This window comes from Zalophus californianus, chromosome 6 (assembly GCF_009762305.2).
Source record: "Zalophus californianus isolate mZalCal1 chromosome 6, mZalCal1.pri.v2, whole genome shotgun sequence".
NCBI lineage: Eukaryota > Metazoa > Chordata > Mammalia > Carnivora > Otariidae > Zalophus > Zalophus californianus.
The window spans coordinates 101,003,188-101,018,901 of NC_045600.1; the positions used below are offsets into that span (position 1 = coordinate 101,003,188).

At 39.7% G+C, this 15,714-nt stretch overlaps 1 protein-coding gene across 2 annotated transcripts in view; it reads right to left on the reverse strand.

Annotated features, from left to right (window-relative positions):
- RORA (RAR related orphan receptor A) overlaps positions 1-15,714 on the reverse strand; it is a 708,798-nt gene that overhangs the window by 37,831 nt on the left and 655,253 nt on the right. For both annotated transcript variants that reach the window (XM_027569193.2, XM_027569194.2), the window contains one exon: positions 4,770-4,855. In XM_027569193.2, the coding sequence (XP_027424994.1) occupies positions 4,770-4,855 (86 nt within the window). The remainder of the gene's footprint in view (positions 1-4,769; positions 4,856-15,714) is intronic.

Consider the following 15,714-nt stretch of genomic DNA (forward strand, 5'->3'; position numbering starts at 1 on the left):
TGTTTCTGGTTTCTTTCATTCATCATCATGTTGTTTTGTGCACATATAGTACATCCTCTCTTATTGCTAAGCAGCATTCCATTCCATGGATCTTATTCAACCATCCACCACACACTTTTATCCATTTTTCAGTTGATGGGCATTTGGGTTGTTTCCAGCTGATGGCCATTATGAATAAAGGTACTACAAATATTCATATAAAAGTCTTTCTAGGACAGGTGCTTTGTTTCTTTTGGGTAAATACCTAGGATGGGCCATTAGGTCATATGTGGGGCTAATAACTTATCCTATTTTCCACCTTTTTTCAAAGGGGCTGTCCCATGTCACAGCCCCCCCGCCCCCTGTAATGTAGGAGACTGAAAAATTCACCAGTTTCTCTGAATCTTCATCATGTTTGTTCTAGGCAGTGTTTTTGTTCTTCTTCGTGTTTTGTTCTATTTTAATTTTAGCCTTTCAGATGAATATGTCATGGTATTTCACTGTGGTTTTATTTACATTTCCCTAATGATTAAAGATGTTGAGAATATATCCACATGTTCACTGGTTCCTTGTCCAGCTTTTGTGACGAGATTGTTCAAGTTATTGTTCCTTTTTATTGTTTTTGTCCTTTTATTTTAAAATTTATTTTTTTGTTTTATTTCTTCCAGTATATGGCTTGCCTTTTCTTTTTACTAATGATACCTTTTGAAGGGTACAAGTTTTTAATTTTGATTAAGTCCAATTTGTTATTTTTTAAAATAAGGGCACCTGGGTGGCTCAGTCGCTAAGCATCTGCCTTCAGCTCGGGTCGTGATCCCAGAGTCCTGGGATCGAGCCCCGCATCGGGCTCCCTGCTCCGCGGGAAGCCTGCTTCTCCCTCTCCCACTCCCCCTGCTTGTGTTCCCTCTCTTGCTGTATCTCTCTCTGTCAAATAAAATCTTAAAAAAAAAAAATAAAATAAAGTAAGGACTTCAGTGTGTGGTCTGAGAAATATTTGTATGTCTATTGTTACAAAAATATATGATTTCCTCTAGAAATATTATAGAGTTACGCTTTATGCTTAGGATATTCTTTAAGTTAATATTTACTTTCAGTGAGAGGTATAAATGTGAAGTTCATTTTTTTTCATATGAATGTCCAGTCGTTCCAGCAATATTATTTGAAATAACTATCTTTTCTTCATTGAATTCAACTGGCATCTTCGTCAAAATTTAATTGACCTTAAATGCATGGATCTCTTTCTGAACCACCCCCTCCCTTTTAAAATTTTTTTCTGGTTTATTAAACCTAGGGTTTAGTTCTTGCATTGCTCCTTTGCAGACCTCATCTCTACAACTAGACCATGAACTGCTTGAGGTGGCTCAGGTCTTCTATGTCTCTGGATCCCTTACAGTGCTTATGTAGTGCCTGGCCCCAAGGGGGTGCTCATATTTTTGTTTTTAGTAGAAGAGTCTACATGATAAATAAGCAAATGGTCACAAAAAAATCAAGACTGGACCCATATATGTTCTGGAAATGATATCTGACTAGAGCAGCATGACTCAAGCTGTATGGAATTTGGCTAGCAATGACTGTAACAACAGCCAACAGTTACTGAACGATTGTTACATGCCTGGCACTTTTCTCCGTGCTTTACCTAAATGTATGATAACCCTGGGAAGTAACTACAATGTCCACCTCATTTTACAGATGGGGAAACAGAGGCACAGAGAGGTTGGGCAGGTGCTCAGGCTGGTAAAGCAGAACTAGGATTCAAACCCAGGCAGTCTGGTTCCAAAGTCAGACCATAAGCATTTCACAATACTGTCTCTCTACAGGTAGCAAAGGGGACTTGGAGAGGGTGGGCTGGGAATACCCAGAAACCAGAGAAAAGAGCTACCAAACTGGCATCATTTTTGCGGTTTATGTGCAATGTTTACCCGAGCAAATATGTGGTAAAATAAATCATCATTTCAGCAATTAAATAGGTTCTTTGGTTTCTTAGGGTTTCAGGTGGTTGACTTTAAAATGCAATTTAAAATACATTCATAAAGGGGCGCCTGGGTGGCTCAGTCGGTTAAGCGTCTGCCTTCAGCTGAGGTCATGATCCCAGGGTCCTGGGATCGAGCCCCGCATCGGGCTGCCTGCTCCGCGGGAAGCCTGCTTCTCCCTCTCCCACTCCCCCTGCTTGTGTTCCTGCTCTCACTATCTCTCTCTCTCTGTCAAATAAATAAATAAAATCTAAAAATAAAAAATAAATAAAATACATTCATAAAATGATTAGCTCAGAAAATGACTGAGTCACTTTCTTTCTTTTCATTAGATATCTATTTACATATATATAATTAGAAATTTTCCAAATGTCTAGTGATCCTATCACCGAGATAAATTATTTGTAATTTATGATGCTATAACCACCCTCACCTGGTTAGAGCATGATAAATCATTAACATCAACGGCAAAAGCAGAAGTCTCTTGATTTCACCACAGCCAGAAGTGAAAATATTAATTATAGCAGAGGGAAACTATAATTGCATACCAAATACTATATGCATCAAATATAAACACACACCACTGTATAGGTCCCAGACTGGGCCTAGGCTCAATCTGTCAATAAAATTAAGTTTTAATTGTCTGGTGATTTCCATTGTATAAAGTCAATAGGACAGAAGAAAGAGCCACAGATAACCAAAATACACTTTGGCATCGGGGCTGTACAAGATTGGGGCGGGGATCTAGAAAAATGACAATGATAAAATAATAGCTGCCCCTTGTGTTCTTACGGCTTTAATTTTTGTCATAAATAAACATTGGGGGTAAAAGAAAACACACACTGTTTCTGCAGTGTGTGAACCCAGCAGTTCTCAGACAGTCCAGATTTTACTGAACAGCATGTTATTCATGAATCTTCTGCACTGGTGCGTTATTTTGCACAAAGCAGACCTCATCCCAACCCTGGCCCAGCCTCAGACGCCGATCTGAGGTGCTTGCTTTAGTCAGCACCTAAAACCACACGTAGCATTCCTAGAAGACTCAGAGAGAGTGGTCAGTTTCTCAGGACAGAATGAAAGGACATGTGGTGAATGCCCAGGACCCTGCCCACTGAAGAACATAACTAGGCGAGATGCAATGCACAGAATCAAGTTTGCCTGGAGCTTCTGCTGGGGAAGGGGGGGCAGGGGCACTGCGGTCTGTATGCCCTTCACCAAGAAAGGCTGTGCCATCTTGGACCAGGACGAGAAGGTTCGGGTGAGGGGGAAGGGTGGGTGACAGGTGCCCAGCCACATCAGCCGAATTAACTCTGAAAGTCAACGGGATGACAGTTGTCCCAGGATGGCATAAGCCAGGCAACTGATTTCATTTTGTGGACTTTTATTTACTTAATTGATTAATTTTGAGGGAAGGCAAGCTGAGGAAGTAAAAGGACATCATTTTTTTTTTTCTTGGTAATCCAGAACCTGAGGCCTTGAGGGTTGCTATAAGATGAACAATTCAAAATCCTCTTTAAGTGGCAAGCCCCCTATTTCTAAAAGGCAGGTAATGACAAAGAAAAAGAGTGTGTTTGGCGGCGTGCAGAAAGTCACCAAGATGGAATCAATATGAAGCATCTGTACATGTACAAAGCCGCACATTACGATGATTAACAGTAAAACAAAGACTTAAGGAAACTACAAGGCAAATTTCCCTGAAGTCTCTCAGTAGTTATTTGTGTCTGTGGTGATTTTGTATTTTATGACATTATATTTTCTAATTTCACCGAAGGAAAGCTAACCAAATGCGTGGATTTTATTTATTTATTTATTTACTTACTTACTTACTTACTTACTTTTTTTGGTGCAGCCTCAAAATGCCTTAGGGCTTATTCAGGCCTGGTTCAGTGGCAATCAGCTGTCTCAGAAGCTGCCTGCATGTTTAAATAGCTTCTCGCCTGTTTATTTTGTACTGTTTTATCCTGTAAGCTGTCTCAAGGCCCTTCCAATATAAGCAGGAGGATTTAAATCTTAATAAATTGAGATTTGAATAACAGAGGCAATCTGGGCTTGGAGGTCTTGAATGATTAGGATAAACATCTCTATTCCCATTCCCAAATTACGCATGTGCTGTAATGCATTGCCCTCGATCAGCATCAGTAATAATTAAAATAGTATCAACAGCAGTAAGAAGGATAATACTTAGGTTTAAATGGCACTTTTCCGTTTATAAGGACTTTTATTTACAGTTTTTCATTCTATCCCCGGAATAGTTCTAAGAGGTAGGAAAAACAGGTGTTACGCCTACTTTATAGATGAAGAAACTGAGTCACTAAAAGATTAAGACAAGCCCCCAACAAGTGGGACATGTGGTGGCACTAGGACCAGAACCCAGTTCTTTCCAATGGCTTTCCCATAATTTGGCCAGATGTAACAACATATGTGTGCCAACAATAAGACTTTCAATCACATTCTGATTAAACTATTGGAAATACCTTCTTACAAAAAGCTTGTAATAGCGACACTACAGAAATCTAGAATCATTTCTTTTTTAAAAAAGATAACCAAAGGGATTGTTCATCAGTTCCATCAAATCCAGGATTGGAGGTGACAAACAAGCAATGTTCAAATATTCTTCTCTAGCCTCCTGTTATTTTGATGGAAGACATAAAAATATATATGACTTTCTTAATTGTAATTTAACACCAAAATATTTACCGTCCTGTCATCTCTCTTCACTCAAAATGCCGAGGAGCTGAATTTTCAGACATAGTAGAAGTCACATCACAAAGATACATTCTAACATTAATAGAAACAACAACAACAATTAAAAAGGCTTACCTTGCAGCCTTCACATGTAATGACACCATAATGGATTCCTGATGATTTGTCTCCACAGATCTTGCAAGGAATAATTTCAATTTGAGCTGCAACAGAAGCACGCAACCAGTTAATTACATTTTCTTTTAAACACCTTATAAAAGCGTTCCCTGATCAGCATTTGTATAGTGAAAACTAATAACCTGCTAAACATTATACTGCATTAACTATTCATTGCTGAACTGTGAGGGTCCCCCTAGAGCCCTGGACTAAATTATGGCTGCTCGTTATATAATAGCTTTCGGGTTATTAAAATGGGTCATTTGAGAAGGTGTTTAAGAACCCACAAGAAGACTGGAATCAGCATTTCAAAGCCTTCAAGAACTGGAGAGCTCGCAGTTTAGGCCTCAGAGCAAAGCAGATACTAAAATGTTTCCTCCGATCTCATTTTCCATCATTATTTTTAAAAGGTCATAAATCTGTCTTGGCTGAGCATTGTAGCTCCACTGGTAGGGGAAAAAATATACTCCAAAAAGTCAAGACTACTTAGGAAAATGATTCAATTCAGAATATTAATAAGTTACATTTGCTGGCAAGTTAAGAATGCCTTAATTATCTTTTTTAATTAATGTAGTTGGCATGTGTTGAAAATCAGTCCATTTGTGTACGATCAAAACCTTTCAACCATAAAGTTAATATCCTATCTGAATTTAATAATGGTGAATCCTGATGAATAGTATATGCAGTTTCTCAGTTCTTTATGTTGGAAACTGATTGGTATAGTGTGCATACATTTCTAACCAACTGATCATTTGAAGATGCTTCATGTTGGAAGACCACCCAATAACTAACAGATATCACACCAAAGTTCTCAAATATGACAAAGCACATTTCTAAGCAAACCCAATATACCTTGGGCACAGTTGGTTGGGAAGAACATAATTAAGGATTAAAAAAATAACCTCAGGAATAATTAGGCAAAACAAAGTTCTTGGCCCACCTATTAAATATAATTTACATGTGAAATAAAGAAGACCAATACTGAGCTGTATACACAGGATGGCAACGTTCACCAGGGTACCCGGAATGTTCCATTACGCTAAGTTTTATTTTTCATGGTTTTCACTATGGATATCATGTCAGATTACTTAATCACACACACAAACACAACTGTAAGAGCATAAGTATACTTCATTTTCATATAGCCCCTACCTAACCCCAAGCCTTACACATAGCAATGACTTATCAACAAGGAATATGTTGCACAATGTAAGTAACACACACATACATACAGCCCGCTCTTTCTTCCGGTGTAATCCCATATCCTGGAGTAATTTCCACAACCACTTACTTTGGATTTGATGTGATGTTTGCATTCAATACTCAGAAACAGTATACATTAAATTACTGGATTTAACCTCATTATAAACCATGTGTACCTGCTAACTTCCTTTCAAGGGGACCAGTACAAGTACTGTGGTGACTTTTAGGGAGTGCAAGCTATTCTAGAAGGAGAGTCCCTTTTCATGTCTATCACTTTTTAAAAAAAGATTTATTTATCTATTTTAGAGAGTGGGGGGAGAGAGAGAGAGAGAGAGAGTGAGTGAGCGTGGAGGGGAGGGGAGGGGCAGAGGGAGAGGGAAAGAAGGGAGAGAGAGTCTTAAGCAGACTCCACGCTGAGTGCAAAGCCTGACACGGGGCTAGATCTCACGATCCTGTGATCACAACCTGAGCCGAAACCAAGAGTCAGACACTTAACCGACCGTGCCACCCAGGCGCCCCTCACATCAATCACTTTTAGTGTTGACATAGTGAGCTTCATTGTCCAGAGTTAGAGACTGTTCAAAATCTTACATCAGATATATTTTTCGTAATGGGTAGGTTTCTAATACCTCAATAATGGTTTCTTTGTATACTGTCCATTCTGAGTTCTGCAGCTTAATGTGTTATAAGGTCACATTTAACAAAAATGATAATTTCTAAGTCTGCCTCATCTTAGTATCTTGTTTGATTTCTTCAAGGAACTTCTTTATGAAATCTGAACTCTAATAATGCTTCACATTGATGGCCCCTCTGATATTTTTTAATATAGTCAAGGCCAAGTTTTGTGTCAAATATTGTCTGTAGCTCTAGATAAGAGTTACGTCCAACACTTCTGAGACACAAAAGCCAAGCGGTGGTACAGACATTCTGAAAGGTGTTATCAGCTGAGAGTGATGGCCTGGATTTTCCCACAGGAATTAACTAGTCTGTAATGAGAAGCAGCCTCCCCCACCCTAACCCCTAAGGAATAGAATAATTAGGCAACATAAAGTACTTGGACCATCTATTAAGCAAAATTTATATGTGAAATAAAAAGACCGACACTGAGTTGCTTCTGCTTATGTCTCACCTCAAGCCGTAATCACAGAAATCAGACACAGACAAACTTCGCTAAACCCTGTAGTTTAAGTCAGCATCAAAACGATGTGAGGCAATTAAAGCAACCTCAGTGCTGAACTTGGGCCTTTCAAGATTTACCTTCCTTCCAGCTTAACAATGGAGAGATCAAGCACCTCTATTTAGTTCTTTATAAGATATGAAGGCCCTGGGCAGACCATATTGGGAATGCTGAGTAAAACTATCTGGATTGGATGGAGAATAACGTATTGCTGTTCATTCTGCCTGGGCTCATAGTGGATTATGCATGAGAAGTGAAATGATGATGTTTAAGACAGGACCAAAATGCCTGCCAGTGGCTTCCTGCAATCCTACAAGTGATATGGAGATCTGGCATGGAGGGGTCTGTTCATGATGGCGGTGGCCCTGGGATCCTAGCCTGGCATCTCCACCCTTGGAATGACTCATGGCCTGGCTGCGGGGGCAGAAGGTGGTGGTGGAGGGGAAGCCAGGAGGGTCACTGTAGCACAGACCCAGAGTTTGGTGCCTAATACTGCATAGGACTGCTGGCCTGAGTCAGGCTTCCAAACTCATCCTTCCTTCAGCTCCCAGGGTCTTCGCATCTGGAGGGCACTCAAGTTGAGACGTATTTCCCAAGATTTATGGAGGCCAAGGTGCTTAGTATGAATGGACTCACTGGAGACTGACCTGTATTTTCAAGCAGGGGCCATTGGCCTAGACCTTTAACCCCCACTGTGTTTGTGCTTAGCTCCCGTGGACAATGTTGGCCAAAGAATGGGAATTAGAAAAGCTTCACCAGGAATCTCATGGTAAGGTGACGGGAGGGTTCTCCAAAGCAAAGTTCAAGTATTCTGATTGGTCAGATGCAACTATTCGACTAGCTTACCCTCTGGGTTGACTCTCTTATCTCAGAAGACAATTTCAGTTGCAAGTGCTCTTTAGGAAATGATTAAAATCCACCTGCTCCAAAAAGCAAACTCTCTGAATGTGATCTGATCACATGTGTTGATATTTCCAGAAAGCAAACATTTGCAGATTCGACCAGGGCACTTACTCAATCTTCCATTTAATCCAACAATGCATAAAAGCTACTTCCCTCCACCTTTTAGTCAATTAACAGAATTCAAATGTATCAATGAGAAAAAAAAATGCCTTGCCATATTTTTTCAAAAAGAGCAGTTTAGTTCCTTAAATTTGAGTTTTCAGACCAATAAGAGGGAAAAGGACAAAAGTCCCTTTGCCCTTTGCTTTCTATCCCCCAGGCTTTTTTCATTTTCTAACAGGCAGCGTTGTTTCTTTTCAAAATAATCTTCTTTTAACACAAATTATGAATCTTGGCCCATATATATACTGCACAGATTAACTCAGCCAGAATTTCAAAGGATGAGTTCTGTCAGACACCACTACTGTCACAAGTATATTGATTAAATTAGTCCCCATACATATTCATCGCAGCAAAGAGGTTTATTGTGTAGCGGAATATCTGAAGCAAGACACACACATATAATCATGAATTGGCTTAACAATGCACAATCTTGCTATGAAAAATTCTAATTTGCCCACATTTTCAGCTCTATTGCCTAAATAATTTGCTCTCTCATGCACCCTAAGTAATTCAAGCACGCTCTCCACACCTGCAGAGGCAAATTTCTGCAGCTTCAAGGAGCTGACAACAAGTGGCACCGGGGAGTCAGGAAATCCTGGAATGCAAGTATGCTCATTAGCCAAGTGGTCCTTGGGCTGGGCTGTCATTTAGCATTGTACTTCTGTAAAAGGTTGGCTTTTTACTTTTAGTTATAAAAGGGACAAGAACATGGACAATGGCATTCTTAACACCTCATTGACTCCTCAGGACCTTTTTTTTGGGGAGATATCTTGGTCCAGAGAAAAATACCCATTCTCCCGAAGAATTAAAAAGTACAATTGTACAAGAGTTGTACCCATTCTATGGGTGAAAGGTGATGCCATGATAATCTAATGGATTTATAATAACCAATAATATGCAACATGTATTTAGGCTTATAATGTGTTAGGCATTATATCCATTCCTCCAATACCCTATGAGGGAGGGGGTGCTATCATCATCATCATCATCATGTGCATTTTTCAGGTAAGAAAATGGAAGCTCAGAGAGGCTAAACAACCTGCACAAAGTCAGAGCGCTCGGAAGAGGTAAGTTTGGGATTTGGACACGTTTTGTCTTTGTTTAACTCAATAGTTTTTTTCCCCTTTTCCCACCATACTTCACAGCCAAGCTAAATTGCTCCAATAACAACATCAGGAACAGACTGCTATTAGTACGCTACCATTAACCAAGGATACAAAGGACTAAGCACAAATAATTTGGTTAAACTTTGATAACTACTCAGAACTGATGTCAAGATATCTTCCTGGGAGTTACTTCACTTATTAGTATTTTATAACTGTAAGTAATCACCAACCTTCTAGACCATTCTTCTCCATTTTATAAAATTCTGAGTGGAGTTTTTGACCTTAAGACGACTGACACCAATGTTTAACAATTTTTAAGGCTGGGCAAATTACTTAACCTCTCTGAGCCTGAGTTTTATATTTGAAGATTCGGTAATACAATGTATAAATGATGTAGCACATAAATGATTATTTTATATATGTATTCTCTCTATATATATATGCACATCATACAGTTGTTAGATATATTTGGCACTCAATAAATAGTAGTTATTATTATTGTTATTGTTGATAAGAAATCCTGCCTTATAGCGAAATGAAATTCTTTTCTCCAGACTTTAAGCCCTTTCCAAAGTGGGGATAGAGAAAAGCTGCTTATCCTCCCAATAATATGACAGGCAGTTCATACAAGCTACCACAGCAATCCTTTACAACACTGGCACTTAACTGCTACAGCCCAGCAGTATATTGCAATCAGTTGTGGTATGTGTCCCAAGGAATGTGCTACTAATAATAGTAAAAAAAAAAAAAAATTTTTTTTATTGGTTCATATAAAAAACAAACTAATAGGGACCTATGGTTACCCCAATAATATCTTTCACTCTAGCTCACATGCATAACCATATACTTTCTTGAATTGGACTGAACAGGGTGGGGTTACTGCTGACTTGCCAGGAAATAGCCAAACCTTGGGTACACCCATGAGAGTATGTGACACAGATGAATGTTACACAGTTTTGTGTGTCTTGCAAAAACCATAGAGAACTACTGCTTAAAAAAAGAAAAAAAAAAAAACAACCCAAACCCAAAAACAACTATCTTTTACACCAATCTGTTGACAGTCTTTCTTCGGGAGGACTGAGAATATGGAAGGCTTTTCACTTGCTATGTTCCATATTCCTCCAACGTTTGAATTTTTTACAATCGGCATGTATTACTTTTGTAAGCAGAAAAACCAATAAAGATTAAAAAGAAAAACCCCAAGGCATTTGATTTTATTTTCAGTAAAATGGCTTGAGTCCTTTATGGATTAGTCACTTTATTTTATCCCCAGTTTAAAACTGCTGGGGTATTAAAGGCTTCTGCAGCTGCCTGGATGTGGCCAGGCCTGCATGTCAAGGCTGGCTGGGGGAGAATGGCAGAGGCTTCACCTGCTTACCTGGAGCAGCTTTCAAAGCTCCCGGCTTCTAGAATTTTCTAGCCCCTCTGGGTCTGGCTATCTCCTGATTCCAAGGACACTGTGCCCTGCACAATGGGGCCCCGCCGAGGGGACAAAAGTAGGGGCTGAAATTCACCTGGCTGTTGAGGCTGCTACAGAGAGGCTGTAACAGTCCGGAGCAAGGGAGCCTCGCTCTCATTTGTCTGCCCAGAGAAGCACCTCTTTTCCAAAGCATCCTTGCCGGGTTGATGCCTTCTTTATACTGTGCGAAGGTGCCGTGCATACTAGTGGTGAACAATTCAGGGAGCAAAATGCTTCTCCTCCACTCTCTCAGGGCTGCTGCTGGAAGCCACAGGCCACCAGAGGATTTGCAGAGAGCTCTCATTACATCTCCGTGGTGGGAGGGGAATAGACTGTGGGCTTTGACCAGTTTGGCACCTTCAGTTGTCCTGCACACATGGCTCAGGGTACAGCCTGGCTATGTTCCGCAGCCCAGGCATGTTTGATGATCCTCGGGGGTGGCGAAGGCCAAGTTCCAGCAGCATACTGTCCCAACTAACCATCAGTGTGTTCTGCCATTTTGTCTGCTAACTATATACTAGTTATCATACTAGTATGTTTCCCTGATACAGTCTTTCCTTCCACTGATTGTGGATTCTTTCATAAAAACAGTATTTAATCCTCACTGAACATCACCAAAGCAATTAGCCACCTAATTAGAAAAGCCCTACCCCTTTGATACTGCAACCTCGTGGTCATTTCTGGCAGCAATAAGAATGTCTGATATTTGCAGAGTTCTGTAACAGGCTTGAAAGTTTTTGTTCTCATCAGCACATTTTGATTTTGGTGCTCCCAGCAGCTCTGAAGTAGGCCGCTGGGTATTATCACCCCCAATCTACAGATGCAGACAGTGAATCTCAGGAGGGTAAAATGGCTTCTCTCTGGCTGGATTTCCCAGAGTTTCAATGGTAGAGGCAGCCACAAGTAAGAGAGACTTGGGGTCTCTTCCCTATTCAGGATTATATGATGCCTTTAGACTTATGCTAGCATCGATCTGGGGCTCCCAAGGGGAAACGACACACAAGAGAAAGAGCTGCAGGCTGATTCAGCTGAGAAGTGGAGTCGGCAATCCTTCCAAGTCTCTCTCTGACCCTCAACTCGCTGGGTGGCCTCAAGCAAGTCACTTACACCTCCACTTCCTCCGTCTATAAAATGGGAATAATTCTTACCTCCCAGGCAGGTGGTGGTAAATGAATGCTCGCAAAGCTCTTTGAAGATGAAAAGACTTATATAAATAGGAAGCTTTAGGAAGCTTGGCATATCATTCTTGGCAAGGACCAGGACGCTGTGCCCTCACTACCCACAACAGGCTCCTCCACAAAGAGAATAAAGAAAAATACACAGAACTGTAATTTTCATCTGCTGGCCAGACTTAGTTTTTTTTTTTTTTTTTTTAATTGTTGGTTCCCAAAATGCCTTCCTGAGGGACTAATAGGTCCAGATGTTACTATGTTAGTCTCAAGAAGAAAAAGAACACATAGATGGCTGTCAGAAGCAAAGTTACCGAAACGAAACTTTCACCAGGGCTTGTGCAGTCTTGAGGAGGCACTGTGGAAACGGAAGGATTCCCACATGTTAAACCATAAACATACATGTCACACGGTGACATTCTGAGTCTCGGTATTAAGTCGATGTCTGACTCAAAGGAGCTTGTCAAATTAGAGCCATTAAAAAAAAAAGCCCTAGCCCATGTTTGACAAAACTCCTGTATCTCACCTACTATTTAAAGCCATTTCTTTTTTTTTTTTTAAAGATTTTATTTATTTATTTGACAGAGACACAGCAAGAGAGGGAACACAAGCAGGGGGGAGTGGGAGAGGGAGAAGCAGGCTCCTGGCTGAGCAGAGAGCCTGATGCGGGGCTCGATCCCAGGACCCTGGGATGACCTGAGCCGAAGGCAGATGCTTAACGACTGAGCCACCCAGGTGCCCCTAAAGCCATTTCTTTAAATTGATTGTGGTTTCTGCTGAAAACTTAACAGCTTTTTTAAAAATGATTTTTTAATAAAAAGTAGTGCCTATACCTGCCACATAAACATAAACAAACCTCAAACAGTCAAGAGAACAAACATTTGCAAACTAAATCTAAAATAAGTCAAAAGTAGAATTTTGGAACTTCGGCTATTTTCTTCAGACTTTATACACATATGACTTCAGTGCAGAGGAGTTAAAACACTGGGCCAGAATCCCCTCTATGAATTCAGAAAGAGCTTAGCTGGGTTTGCAGGGAATCTCTGAAGAAAAAGGAAGACAGGCATATCTTCTCATGTGGCTTTCTGTGAATATGCAGGTAGTTCTGACAATGGGAACTGAATATTAATCCTTTGTAATATGCTTCTATCCTTATTAGATTAAGCTTTCCAGAGAAACTGACTCACATTCTCCGATGCATACATATCTTTGCTGAAAGCCCACTCCAAATGAGCACTTCTGTCCCCAAACAGGGAAATTCTGCCCAACCAGAGAGGAAACAGATTTTTCATACAGAGGAATAGGGATGGCTTTGATTTTTAGATCCGGTTCTACCTAGAACCCTCCTACTACACGGTAACATACAAAACACGTACATTTAAGGTAATTGACTTTTTACCTCTTTTGGTAACTACCTCAACCTTGCATAAAATACTTGAATGGCAAGAGAAGCAGCTTCTCTTTACTCATCCAGTGGGCAAACACTGAATAAATAAATGCTCACTCAATAAAAGATGATACATTAGTATCAGTAATACTTCTCTCTGTTTTGTCTTCCCTAATCTAACCTCTCTATTGCTTTTGTAAATAGTGAGACATATTTGTTGTTGAGAATGTGCAGGGTTATGTGCAATCAGGGACCAAGACAAAGGTAACTGGCCACTTGGCCAATTATTCTCAGTTGGGATAAGGTTCCTCTAAGATTCTAGAATTAACTATATTTTTCTTTTCAGTATTTAATTCCTGAAGATTTTTAGGACCTTGAGATCAGAAATATCTAATAAAAATTCTTCTCTTGAATCTCTCAGTGTGGGTTAACTGTCATTTCCTACCAGAAGGAAAAAATCTATTTTATTTTACTAAGTGGTTAGACTATGATTAAGGTAAACCCTAATAACTTCTTTTCCAACAATAGATGTGTGTCCCTTACATTCTTCTGGATAATACTAGGCCAAAAAAATGTCATCTGACTAACAGAACTGCGTCTAATCTTTACTCGTGATCAACCTCACTCTAGATACCAATTCCTTTTTTCCCCTAAACAAGAACAACTGCACCCCATTTAGGTTAAATCTTCCTCTGCTTGCAGTTGAGAGCAATGGGGTCAGCTCTTTGCTTTCATCATTCGAAGTCTGTTTTTCACAACAACAGAAAAGAACATCTTTAAAACCAAACCAAATCTGGAGATCTTATCTAGTGTCTGCTTAACCCAAAACATTAGAATTACTGCATTTTATGAAATAATCTTACTTTACACAATTGCTCCCGAATTCTCACACCTAACCCTCCATTTAGCAGCTCTCTTAATCTCACACCTGCTTATGCACACCTCAGGCTAGCCTCATTGTATAATCTTGGTATTTCAATGTAGAAGCTTTTATTTATTTTTTTAATAGGTACATACAGTGTTATAAAAATAAACAAACCTGGTGATTCAACCACCAGTCCATGGACAGAACAACCTATTGACATAGAAATGGATCTTATAACAAATAGGACATTTGTTTAAATCTATTTGTTCTATGGCTTCATATGAATCTCATCCATTGTATGCTTAGCATATGGCATCATAGTTTACTGAATAAATCAATCAAAACATTCTGTTTGCCTCAGAACACTCCTTAAAGAGCTAAAATCTCCTGCCTAAAAAGTCAGTCATTGATTGCAAATTTCGATTGTACAATTTCTATGACCCCCCCACCCCCCACCCCAGTGGTGCTACCACAAAAATCAGCTGAACGAAGACATGAAGAAGTAGGTGAAAATAACAAGAATCCAGGTTACATCACCAAAGTTTACCAGGCCAAGGAATCCACTGCTTCTTTCCATTAGCTTGGATTGTTTTTTTGATCAGTTACTATTCATTGAATAGTAGATTATGTCATTTAAAGAAATATTCTCTAACCAAATCAAGTCTGGATTCATGGCAAAAGACTGAAAATAACTTGTAACTTTAAACCTTGGAAATACATTTACATCCCTGCATAGTAAGCCAAAGAGGACTAAAATGACAATACATCCATAGCCACAGGAATACAGGTCGATGATACGAGAACTTTCTCCGTCCAAGGACCTAGGGTGAGGATGGTAAAGAAGGATTATCCCACAGCCCAGATCCCCCCTTCTACCTCTGTGCTATTTCCCACTTTACAAAATCTCCCTAGAATTAATAGGGAGAATGGAGGTTTGGACAACAAGCCAGGGAAAGGTCTGGTTTTTATTAAAAGTCATAAGCAAATTATTCAGACTTGCCAGAAGCAGAAGTGTAGATGAAGTCATATTAATCATATTAAGACTGTAAGATCTTGAAGGATTAGTGCCCAACTCCTGGAAGAAAAATTCTGCTGGGTTCTCCACCTCTAATTTCCAGGACATAGCCAATGACATCTAAACAACCAATATGTCAAGTCTAAGCCTTCAAATACATCACCGATGTATTTCTGGATTGCAGTTCAATAGTATTTTTTTTTACAATTATCTTTTATGATGCTTTTCTTAGACAACCAGTTTAGCCGGGCATAGGAACGACCAGACAAATGACCTGAGGAGTGTCTTCTGACTCTCTCTCTACTTGCAGGCTCTCTAAACTTGCTTTTTAAAGAAGTATTTCCATTCTTAATTATACAAGATCAACCAGAGAATGGCTAACAATATTTGCCGAGAGCTGAAGCACAGTTGTTTCCAAGTCTATTCCTACAGGGAGAAACCAGGAGTTGGTTGCTATTTC